Below are 12,940 nucleotides of genomic sequence, written 5' to 3' on the forward strand. Positions count from 1 at the left end.
CATGAATCCTTTAGCAATGGTGGGAAATGTTATAAGTCCTTTATGTGATGGAAAACTATTGACTCATCTAGGATCGGTCCATTGATTTTGAAGGCTACATACGAAAAGTAAAAACATGCCTCCTAAATCCCTAAATACAAGTTTTTTTTAGAGACTAAAAAAAGAAAAAGAAAATAGGGAACATTAATGGAATATAGATTAGATTAAAGGGATAATGACTTAAAAGGGTAATATATTTTTCGATTTGTACACATTTGGTGACTGAGTTTTTTTTTCGTCCACATTTACCCCTTCAACTTGTTAAACTGTATACATTTGGTCCTTATGACCAGCTACTCCAGGTTACCCGGTAAAAATGACTTAATAGGGAAATATATTTCTCACTTTGTACACATTTAGTCCTTGATATTTTTGTACACATTTAGTCCTTCATTTTTTTTTTGCAAATTAACTCATTTTTTTTGTAATCATTCAGTATGATTTCTTTAGGTTTTTCTCACGGAATCTTACGTGAGATATTCATTAATGATGTGTATGTGGTTTTTGATGCTTATATCCATCGCGATCTCGACTACCTGGTTGCTTAGGTCATGTGTTTTGAAGGTCATAACTTCTTCATATCATTCAGATTTTAACGATCTTTATATTCACGTGTTCGTATTCTAGTCTACTAGTCTACTACAACTTTCATTTAGATTACACCCATTAAAAAATAATATATTTTTACCTACGATTTTTATATCCATACGCGGAGGCGGATTTAGTATAGTCCCGGTGCTGCACCGATAGCACCTGTTTTTTCTGTTCGCAGTGGAAAAATTTTCGATTTTTTTCGTTTATATCTATTTTTCATGTATCGGCAACACATATTTCATCTCGGCAACACCTATTATGTATTCCTGCCCCTTTCCATACGTTTTTTATTATTGCATGTATGCGTGTTTTTTTTATAAAATCGTAAGTAAAAATATATTACATTTTAACGAGAGTAATCTTAATGAAAGTTGTAGTAGACTCAAAAAATGAACACATGGATATAAAGATCGTTAAAATATGATATTGTATGAAGAAGTTACGATGTTCAAAATACAAGACACAAGCCAAACCACAAGACCTACGCAAACAGTCAGTCGAGATCGTGTTGGACATAAGCATCAACAACCTCAAACACTTCATCAATGATTGTCCCATGTAAGATGTCGTGAGAAAAACCTAAAGAAATCATTTATAAGTACTGAATGAGTACAAAAAATGACTTATTTTGAAACAAAAAAAATGTTAAGGACTAAATATGTACAAAAATATTAAGGACTAAATGTGTACAAAATAAAAAATATATTACCCTATTAAGTCCTTTTTTCTCGGCTAACCTGGAGTAACCGGTCATAAGGACTGAATGTGTACAGTTTAACAAGTTGAAAGGGTAAATGTGGACGAAAAAAAAACTCAGTGACCAAATGTGTGCAAATCGAAAAATTCATTACCCTTTCAAGTCATTATCCCTAGATTAAACCAATATGTGATGAAAAACAAATGACGCGTCTAGGCCATCCATTGATTTTGAAGGTCGCATGTAAAAAGTAAAACCATGCCGCCTAAATCCCTAAATACAAGTTTTAATACAACAGAAAAAACAAATAGGAAACATGAATAAAAAAATAGGTTAGATTAAATCAAAGGGAAGCACCCAAGCCATTTCAGTTAAACTATGTATATTGACTCAAGAAAATACATTCCGCATATATCTTCAGATTAAAATACAAATTAACCAAATTTCGGGCCTTGATTTTTTGGGACCCCTATGTGGTCGTACATCCTACATACCCTCGAGGCGAGCCCTATACCACCTTTGTTACACTTCAAACCTCCATATTACACCCACTCCATATACGTTGTCAAATAATACTTGTAAATCTGCATGTAATAATAATAATGTGATCCACCATGTGATAAGAATATGATCTATTATTTTTCTTCCTCATCACAAGCATCACAAAAGGTTGTGTTAAGTGTTACCCCACACCTGGAAAATGCAACTTTTGAAATGATTTTATTTAATGTAGCATGCCATCCAAAGAATTTGAGTTTAAGGGGTAGCTAATGTGCACAATTGTACCTACTAGTCTTAAATTTATAACCTAGCTTAATTTGCTAATTATGAACTTATAAGCAGTGTACCTAGTCAGATTATAGAATAGTTCAGGTAAGTCGGGTGTCGATCACAGGGAACGGTGAAGGTTTGTATCGATCGGATACACTTCAAGTATAAAGACGAAAGAGAAACTTAGTCAACGAAAATAAAGAACATAAATTAAAAGACACATAGAATTCTCCAAATTTTTCTTTCACCAAGAAAGAGTTTTGTCTTCACTAAGAAGACAGTTTGTCATAAAGACGATTACGACACCAAGCCATATTGTACAACATTAGGGGTTTCCCTAATGTTGTATATATACTAATCTATACATATCAATCTCATGATTAAAAGGATTGTATCTAATCTATACTAAGAACCGATCTTATCACAAAGATACCAGATCTGTGATCTATTATATACCTATCTATATCATTACCTAATATACAAAAGATTACATAGAATAACTACGCTATATGCTGACGCTGATAAGCTTGGAACACTGGCGTTGTTGATGCGGTTGATGCTGACACTGACAGATAGTGTAGAGTGTTTGACTCATAAGATCATAAGGTGTGACCTTATAGTCCCCCTATCTAATGATGTCAAAACTAATCTTCTTCTTTAGAGTCATCGGAAGAGCCATTGTAGAACTTGTAAGCTTCTTTTAAGATTTCAGAATTGACCCATCTGAATTGATCAAGCTTAAGTTCAGCAAGTCTACTACTAAGATCCAGTGATATAAGCACACGATATCCTCTTTCCAGATCATAGTGCCTAATCCTTCCAAGCGAAGATGAAACAAATATTCAGTGGGAGCATAAGGAAGGTCATCAGTGCGTTGAAAGCACATATGATTCTAACTGTCAAGATAAAATATCTCATGCTCTGGTTCTAGAATGAACATATGTTGGACTGGTTCAAAACCCGCTGGTAATTCATTGTTGATATACCGATTTCTATAAGGAAGAAGAAACTTGGTGTTTTTGGATTGTCTGAGAGCACCTGTTCCGCCTAAGGAGGATGGTACTGATTTACCAGCCGATGATGGACCAATTGATGGCATAAGGCTTAGCTTCTTGACTTTGTTGAGTAGCTGTTGTATTGCCAACTTCACTTCATCCACTCACTGTAGCCAAATTTGACTAGTTCACGAGCAAAAACAACTTCATTGTATTCATATTATGTTTTCTTTCTAACCAAGTGAAGCTTTAGGGACTCGTTTCTTGGTTTGGTGCATCTCACTTTGATAATGGGATCATGCTTTGACCTGTGAGTAAGAACATCTCCAAACTTCTTCCTATAAATCTGGTCATTCAGGTCTGAAACAATGTGTTATTTCTCCACATTATTATTGAATATTTTTTGACCTGATTATCAGTGCTTTGAACATTAGCACTCTCATCAGAAGAAACAAGAGCTTGAGCAAGTTTGGCAGACAAACATTCTTGTTTTCTTGCTTGTTTCTTTTGTCGGATGGCAACATTATATTCAAACATAATTTCTCTAACTTCCTCAAGGGGTAACCTCCATGTTTCTTGCCAGTTCATTTAGATCAAAGATGAGTTTGCTTTTCTTTTTAGGAGGAGATGTTGAAGGATCACTAGCAGCAGCAACAGAAGAGCTTCCAGCTTCAACATCATGACCTTCCCCTGAGAAGGAAGCCTTTATCTTTCGATGATTGAGCAGATCATTGTCAGAGTCAATATCACTATCAGTTCCTTGAGGAACCTCTTGAAAACTATCCTCCTCAAAGTAAGATCCAGGGTAGACAACATTTAAAGGAACAGTAGAGACAACAGCTTGTGGCATGAAACCAAGATCAAGAAACCCCTCAAATTCATCGGTCTCTGATTGGTCACCAGTGTCTGGAATGGGCTGATCATTTGTTGTATCAACATCTGAAACATCAATATGCTTTTGAGGATCAGCTTCAGCTTCAACCCTTCCAGTCATCTCAGGCTGAGATGGAGTTTGTACAATCACCACCTGCATTTGTATTAGCTGAGGATCCTCTTGATTATTCTCTCCCTTTTTGGAAACATCAGATTAGGGAGGAGAGTTAGGAGGTAGTGGAGGAGTTATAGGAGGAGGATTAGATGGTGGAGGAGGTGGTGAAGGAAGATTTGTTGATGGAGATGGAGGTGGAGGAGGGCTCTTCCTTGGAAAATTTGGTGGAATACCATCAACAACCATATCATCATCATCATCCAAGGCCATAAGTCTCTTTATTGTACCCACATCCCTTTCAAATTTAGTCAACCTTTTATTCATTGACTGAGTTAACTGAACAACTAAGGAAAGTTGAGAAAGCACAACAGTTTCAAAGTTGGAGCTGGATTCTCCCTGATTATCTTGATGAAAGGTAGCAGTCATGATAGGAACAGTCTCAGCTTGAGGAGGAGGACACTACAAATAAATTTACATTTAGTGGCACAAGATTTTAGTGGCATATTTTGTTTTGTGCCACTATATTACTCTTTTAGTGGCATACATATTTATTTGCCGTTATTGAAAATTCTAATTTTCATGTCCTGCTCCTAATTCCCTCCACGGTCATAGGCTTTCCGCTTTTTTTGGGTGAAATCAAATTAGCACAAAGGAATAGAGAACTCTTTTCTTCCTCACTGCCACTTCTCCAAGCTATCCCTCCTTTCTCTTTATCCTTATGATTACCGGAGCAACACCGTCTATCTACCTCAATAACACCACCGGAACACCACCCTATTCTTGTATAGATCAACCTGAAATCTCCAACATTTTCCCTAATACCACGGCTTTATATTCTACCATCGTATCTTATGGGTAAAATATTTCGGAGGTAAATCATGTATGTATGACTCATCGGATAGGATATATGGCATATAAAATGTGATTTATGGCATATAGGAGCTGTAGTTTATGGCATACCAGAGCAGATTTATAGGGTTTATGTTATTCCCGCATACGAAGAACACGAATAGTAATCAGGTACACATTCTTGAACTGTTTCACCCTCCTTCAACCACTCGAGCGGTCTCCTTTCTCTCTCTATCTCTCAAGTTCTTTCTCTATTGTGATTGTTGAACCTAACTCGGTTTTGGTATTTACGGATTAGGGTTTTGGTGTTTACAGATTGAGTTTTCATGGATCACGATTATAGAACCCTAACACATCACATTTCTCTCTCTCTATCTCTCTCTCTCTCTCTCTCTCTCTCTCTCTCTCCATCTCGATTATGGAACCCTAACCCTATTATCTTATGATGGATGAATAATCATTTGGGGAAGAAGAGGAACATGATTAAGGTGATGTTCATGATGGCTTCTTCCTGGTAAGTATGTAACTTCAAAATTGGTTTTCTGAATCGTTTGATTGATGGGTGAAATAGTCGTAAGTAACATTTGTTTTTCTTTTTTGTAGTCGTTTAAATACAATCAAAAGAAATTATACATATGAATTTTTGTTCCACCGGTACGATTGGCCCCAATGATCCTGATACAGATGATGATTTCAAACCCACAAATAAGCTTGACAATTCTCAACGTACCCTAAAAGATATTGTTAAGCTGGTTGGTGGTTGTTGTTGCTAAATTTACCATCAACCTCTATTTTCACTAATTTGTTTCCTTTTGATCTTATTCTTACATATGTTAATTGCAATATATAGGATGCGAAGGACAACTATGTTATGATTTACAGGAATCCAAAACAACACTATTATGCATTCAGCTCATTAGCAGTTGGAGTGTTGAGTGAATATCGTAAGTTCTCAAATCTTTGTAAAGAAAAAAAGAAAAAGGTAAATTCAGAAATATCTATTGTTCATGTAAACTGGCATTTGTAAAGAAAAAGGGTAAATTTGGAAATGTGAAAGTGGTAGTTTCTTCTACTTCCTTTTCCATTTGGATTGTTGAGGGTATTTTGGTAATTTTGAAGTGATGGTGGGGATTTTTGCAGGCGATCCTTTACACTCTATAAACATTTTTGAAGATCTTGAACTTAAGAGTGTTGTAAAAGATTTCAAGTAACAAATACAATTAAACGTGGTAGTTTTAACCCATTTATATATTTTACATCTAATAGTTCAATGAGTCAATTGGGCCAAAGGGTACGTACTCTTGCATTTCATCATATTATGGTTAATTCACATCTATGTAGTTGTAATATTTTATATTCTGTAATTTATCAAATTTTGATCTCCATTTGTTTCCATTACAGCTTATGGATACCAAAGCACAATTATTATATATCATCTACAAGTATATCAATGTAATTATGAGGTATTCATTCTTTTGCATCTGTAGCTAATTATGACAAAATGGTTTCCATATTCGCTAAATACTATTACCTTATATTGTTAGTCATTTTTGAACTTTTCATTAACAGGACAAGGAGTGGAATCTGTAGATCTTATCTCATGTTTTTGAGAGGGTTAGACACTAAATTTTGAAGACCTTTGTATGTGTATTTAAAATATTGAGAATATTGTTTGTTATATAAGTTTGAATTGATATAATGATATTTTATTATCTATTTATTATCTTAATTGTTTTATTATTATTTTCTATTCCATTAAAAAAACGGATCTAATTTATTAATATATTTTTTTTTGTGTTAAAAAAATGTCACCAAAAGCATTAAAATAGTATTTGATTTATTAGTGAAATAGTGGCATAAAAATAGTGTCACTAAAACCTACAAGTGCTTTAGTGACATAGTAGAAAAGTGCCACTAAAACCTAAGAAGGCTGCAGCGACACAACCAAAAAGTGCCACTAAAGGCCTTTGGTGGCAGCGCTTTTAGTGGCATTTTATTTTTGTGCCGCTGATTGCATAGGGGGCCTTTAGTGACACTTTTTCGGTTTTTAGTGGCACTTTTTCTATGCCACTAAATGTAATTTTATTTGTAGTGGGAGACACTGGTTTTAGAGAATTAACATCTTGAATCATTGGCTCAATAGTTTCCACAGTAGGAGGGGTTAACCCATATTGTGCAACATCATCAGCAAAGGAAGAGGATTAAGAGGTAATTGAAAAACGAATGTGCTTGTTCATCCTTGGAGGAGAGTTCATTTTCTAAGTGAAGTCTTCTCCCATATCAGTTGTTGAGTCTTATTCATCTTTTTCGATGTCTTCTTCCTCATCAACCCCTTCTTTATTATCAACTTCTAGATCACTATCATTCTCATAATCATCCTCACTATTCTATTCTTCATTGCGAGCATCATCATTATCATCACCATCATCTTCAGAGTCTGAGGATTCAACCACATAGGGTTTTTCAATCGACTTTTGCATCCTTGCAGTAATAGGCAAGTCACCCTGAGATGGAGTGACATTAGTAATTATTGAGGAAAGGGCAGGAATTGGAATGACAATCCCATGACTTTTAATATAGCCTTCTTTTCGAGACAAGATCAGACCAAGCCAACGAGGATAAGGAACATCCAATGACTTCTTGTTCTCAGTAATGTAGTCAACCATTTGAACATGAAAAAGTTGAGCAAAATTTAGTTTCTTGTTGTAAACAATAGAATATAAAATCCTTTGCCCAAAAAGATGCAATTGATCCAAACTTCCAGTCTTGTGACCAAGACATTTTCAAGTCACACATGTTAAGTACTTCCACCCTACATTAAAACACTGACGAAGAGTGTTCTTGTATGGATCACGAGTAAGACCCTGAAGATTGAAATTGTACCCTAATTTTTCACGAACATATTTGAAACTTTCTTCAGAGGGAATTTTAGAGTAACTTTCAAATCGAGGAAGAAGAAGAGCAGTTCGAAAGGATTCCACATCAATGGTAACCCTATATTGACCATATCCAATGGTTCCAGTGATGGTTCGAGCAACAGTATCAACAAAGCACGTATAGTAAAACTCACATACTTGTTTAGGGTAAAAAGGGTCCAGGAAGTCGCAGAATACATATCGAAAAGGACTGCTTTTGACATAGTCGACAAAATCTTCGATTTCCAAAAAGTTACTATTGAGACAAGGAAGTTACATCAGCGAGACAAATTATCAGCAACAATGAGTATCAGCTTAAGCGATCAGCGAATGAATTTACGATGATCGTATAGTTAGTTTATGATGTCTCCTGATAGTGTAGGCTAAAACTACCATTCACTGACATAGTATTATGAGATATCATCAGCGTGTGGTTTCATATGCTGAATCGTAAATCTCTTTTATTAGAAGAAAAATGGCAAGAGTGGATAGGTGCGTGTAATATATCACGGACAATGATATACCCATTGGCACATATTTATCAAGCTCTCTTCAGCATATGGTACATTAGGCTAAATCATAAAACTTTAAAGAAGAATATAAGGGCAAGAATGAATTGGTGCGTATGATAGCCTACGACATATAGACTAACCATCGGCATAGACTTTCGAACTTTTATCAGTGTGTGGTTTTACACAATGAATCATCAAATTATGTTTTAGAAGACTCGTGGAGAGAACGGATTGGTTTAGTTACGCTGAGGTCAAATCAATGTAAATCATTAACAGTTTAACTCATGAGCAAGAAGTGGTTTAAACTTCTGTATCATAGAGTAAGTTGTAATCTAGAATCAAAGATTCACCGTTAAATCATTATGGTACCATATCATACCTCGGACTAGGAGGTCAGGGACATGAACAACCCTTTGTCATTTAAGGACCAGACAAGTAACTCTTACATTGATGACTATGCAATCACGATAAGCCACTGGGTTTTGCTCAATGTTTCGCGGAACATGAGACTTGATGCGTATGGCAAACATGCTTCTAGGGACAAGTTCAAGTAAATATGATTAATTAAAAATAAACACTCGAACCTTTCTGTTAATTTTTTAATTGGACCCGGCAATCTCACTTAGAAAGTTTTGACAATGCTAGACATTCAGCGTGAGGGGGTGACTAAATGTTCTCAGCAGATGGTCTCGCTGATGAGAAACTTAAGAGAGATTTTGTCACATACAACAACATGCTTCTATGGAAAATGATGTGTCAAAAGTTGCATACTAGGCTTAAAGTTTCCACCATTAGATTCCCTTTTTTAAAAAAATGGTACATAATAAACAATATAAGAATACAAACAAAAAATTAGTCAAACAAAAAAATAGTTTAAATAGGGAAATATGTGCAGCTTTTTCAGAAATTAGATTAAGACTCATTCCATCAAATCTTTGGAATTGAATGGTCATAAATGATTTTCCATTTTTCAAGATATCTACCCCTTGAATATTTTGTTGGATTAGTGTCTAAGTCCATAACTATAATTGGTATATACTTGACCCGACTCGGAATGGTCGATTTGGGTTGCATGGCATTGGAACATTAGGATAGACCGTTTGTGAGGAGAGGACATTTGTGACATATTAATATATTATAAGTTCTAATATATTAATATGAAATCATGTTATTTAATTAGTATTGATCAAGAATTAAGTTGGACTTAATTTAGTGATAAAAAAGAGACTAATTAAATATATGGGGATTGATTGTGTAAATCATTCATTCTTATATATGTGGGCTTATGATCCATGATTCCTTATGTTGGGTTTAACCCATGTGGTGATCCATGGATACTCCATGGAGGTTAAAACCCATGGAGCATAAGGAATGGGTAAAGTCATGGGTTACATGGTGTAACCCTAATGTGCACACTATATAAGGACCCCTTTAGCTCAAGAAATTGGCACTAGTGATACATATATGAGGGCTAGCCGATTTGAGCATGAATGTCTTCTTCTCATGGTTATTCCTTATGTTGGTGATGTTGTGTGAACCATTTGAGGTGTCACACTTGGGGCACTAGGCTCTCGAGCTTCATGGAGTGAAGCTACATCAACAAGGTATGTATTTCTATCTAGTTTATTACCCAAGTATCAATGTTTTGTATGCTAGTTAGGGTAATACCTTGGAATATTCATATTTGCATGTATAATAGAGAAAACATAGATCCAAGGTATTTAGGGTTGCATGTACACTTAGGAGTGTTAGAATGCTCAAAACCCAGCAGTGGTATAAGATACTAGGCTTGTTTTCTTGTTATACTTGCAAATTTGGCTAAAAATCGAAGTTTGTATGCTGTCTGGACAGCATACTCGCCGAGTCCATGAAGGGACTCGATGAGTCCAAGGCTAAATTCATCCAACTCGCCGAGTTGGTTCATGCACTCGACGAGTTGGACCCCCAGAAATCATATCTTCGACTGTTTTGGCTGGAATTGGAGTATGAAGATTACCCTAAGCTGTTTTTCAACTTATAAACCTGTTTTTGATGTGATAATGTTCATGCTAATCCAATTTCAAAGATAATTGTCAATAGATTAATGTTTTGTATTAGTTTAATGGTTAGGCTAATTACTTGAAAAAGTTTGATTGAATTATCTTGTTCTTATGAGTTGCTTAGATTAATAGGAAAGTTATGTGAAATTGTTGTTTTCAATCCAAATTAATCTAAGAGTTGATTCTAAAATGTGTTTTTGTAACTTGTCCTCAAGTTATATGAAAAGTCACATTTAAGATTCATAAAACTCATAAATATTTCCATAGGTTATGGATAAAGAAAAGTCATATTCTTTTATTAGTTTAAAGTCTTCCATAACTTGTCCTCAAGTTATGGAACTTGAAGAGTTTTTTGAATTAAAACTACTTTAAACACATAAGTTATGGAATTGAATAGTTTTGAATAGTTTCAAAACTTGCCCTCAAGTTTTGGAATTTGAAAAGTTTTCCCTTATGAATACTTTAATTCCAAGTTAAGCCCTTCGAATTTTAAAAGTTAAAATTCAACCCTTATACTTTATAGTATTATAAGTTAATTAGATATATATATGTATAAGAGCAAGTCAGTCTTACCGTTAGTAGGCCTCATTCACAAAGCCGGTCTATAAGGGGGGTATAAGGTTACTGCCTATAAAATGACAGTTTAATGGGTGTCCACTCTCACCCACCGTTTCCTTGACTGGTGGATGGTCGTTAGCCGAACGGGTAGGACAAGGACTAGATTTCTCCATTCATTAAAAGTATTAATGATAAATACTAAGTAACTAAACCTTTTATAAATTCTCAATCTTAGTTACTTAGGAAAATGTGAATTTGGTGCTAACCCATGAAATTACACTTTGCACTTTGCTTAAGTCGGTTAGTGGTGCGCGTGTGGTTAACCGGCACACTAGCCTGATTTAACAAGGTAAGCAAAGGGTAACTTAATGTTTATCATAGTATCGATGGAGCGCGTGTGGTTAACTGACACATCGATTGAGGGGTAAACATTAAGGGTACCATTTATATTTGCATGGTTATTCACACCTTGTTTTGTGATCCTCGGCATCCCAGTCACAAAATTTGAGAGGGCACAATCGAGATTGAAACATGTCATTGAACAGTTCAATGAATATCAAAAGATCTAGGAGTTTCAAATCCAATTAAAACCTAATATATTATTTCGTTTTTCATGGTGGAAATTGGTGAATTGTCATTCGGCTACCTTCAAATATTCTATAACTTGGATTACGGCATCCCTCTTCCAAGTTATAAAATATTGTGTTGGGTCCTAGCCTTAATATTTCATATTGGGTGTTATATTAAGGACTTTAAATCAACTATCTTGAAATATCTCCCAAAAGATGTCTAGTTCAGACATCTATGATCTTCCCAAATCTCTTGGAACTTTACTTCCTCCACCTCCTCCAATTATTCTCCCTAACCCACAAGTTTAAGGTTACTCAAGCCCTATTGGCAAGCAAGGTCTATGTGTGATCGCATCTTGGAGATGAAGTCACATATTGACAAGCCGGGAGAGTTGGGTGTCAAAGTCTTAAGAAATTTGGATGTTCAATCACTTTCTAAGTCACATAGTGAGTTCCTTTGGGACTACTATGAAACAGACTATGACATGACCCTTAATGATCTTATCTATTTGCTTTGTTCTGCTGAATCAACAATGATTTGGAGCACTGGTAGAGCAAATTTGATTAGAAGATCAACTTACCAAATTTCCATGGACTTTGAAAATGGTAACATTGGATATCTAGAAAAGCTTTCTCTTCCCAATGGAAAGGGATTGGCCATAGTCAACTCGGTTGACCAAATGGTAAAGAGAAAGGCAAGTCTGAGATAGTCCAGTGCATCATTCCCAAAAAGTCCATATGTTTCTCTTGCCAAAGGAAGGGGCATTGATTGCAAAGCTGCCTATTTACCTGAAAGATCATAAGGTTGATCAAGTCAAAAAGTTTGACTCTATTTCAGGTAAAGTCCACTATCTAACTCTGTTAAGTTTCTATTCTGATATTCTTATTACATGATGTGACTGGGTCACGTGTTGATGTTTTAAGAATCAAAGAAAAGTGAAGAAACTTAAAGGAAGTATATGCTGATTCTGATCGCGAAGATGGATTCCGATCGCATGGTTCGGTGATCAGAATTTTGAGTTGTTGCTTAGGAGTTATGATATATTGCTTACGAATAGATAACAACAAAGTTTTTCATATGCTTTTGCACTGTAAGGATAAGTTTTTCCACAAAGTTTTTAAAATAAAAGGAAATTTTTTATTTCATTTATTCTAAGTATCCTTACAATGACATTTGTGAAAAATTGTTGCTTATATGATTCCATTGATAGTAATATTGGAAAATGGATTTGTTTCTTTCATTTGTGGTAATGTCTAATTTACCAAATAAGGAAAGATTCTCATCACCCAAGGTTTCAGTTGGATGGAAACTTGGAAATCATGCAAGTTGTATAGTATGATGAATGAGAATTTTCATCTTTGGAAAATTAAGATTAATTTCTTGTTCACTTGTATATGTGAGTCAAGTGAAGGA

At 35.1% G+C, this 12,940-nt stretch overlaps 1 protein-coding gene across 2 annotated transcripts; it reads left to right on the forward strand.

The window, feature by feature from the left end:
• The first annotated feature begins 4,679 nt into the window (after positions 1 to 4,679).
• On the forward strand, positions 4,680 to 6,576 carry LOC145109798 (monothiol glutaredoxin-S15, mitochondrial-like). Of its 2 annotated transcripts, none has more exons than XR_013709218.1 (5): positions 4,680 to 5,104; positions 5,249 to 5,447; positions 5,537 to 5,685; positions 5,784 to 6,396; positions 6,503 to 6,576. XR_013709218.1 is itself a non-coding variant. In XM_079046953.1 (5 exons), the coding sequence occupies exons 2-5, from the start codon at positions 5,569 to 5,571 to the stop codon at positions 6,521 to 6,523; spliced, it is 294 nt and encodes a 97-aa protein (XP_078903079.1). In that variant the 5' UTR covers positions 4,680 to 5,447; positions 5,537 to 5,568; the 3' UTR covers positions 6,524 to 6,576. The 2 variants fall into 2 exon arrangements, 1 of the variants encoding a protein (XP_078903079.1); XM_079046953.1 differs by having other exon boundaries at positions 4,680 to 5,447; positions 5,784 to 5,877; positions 6,335 to 6,396.
• The last annotated feature ends 6,364 nt before the right edge of the window (positions 6,577 to 12,940 follow it).

The sequence above is a fragment of the Lactuca virosa genome, chromosome 4 (genome assembly GCF_052849685.1).
Source record: "Lactuca virosa cultivar CGN04683 chromosome 4, Lactuca_virosa_CGN04683_v6, whole genome shotgun sequence".
NCBI lineage: Eukaryota > Viridiplantae > Streptophyta > Magnoliopsida > Asterales > Asteraceae > Lactuca > Lactuca virosa.

Bases quoted from the DNA above. Each gene is read 5' to 3' on its own strand.
- LOC145109798 (XM_079046953.1), top strand. From the start codon at position 5,569: ATGAATTTTTGTTCCACCGGTACGATTGGCCCCAATGATCCTGATACA. The intron at 5,686-5,783 runs GTTGGTGGTTGT...TGCAATATATAG, and splicing joins TAAAAGATATTGTTAAGCTG to GATGCGAAGGACAACTATGT. The intron at 6,397-6,502 runs GTATTCATTCTT...TTTCATTAACAG, and splicing joins TATATCAATGTAATTATGAG to GACAAGGAGTGGAATCTGTA.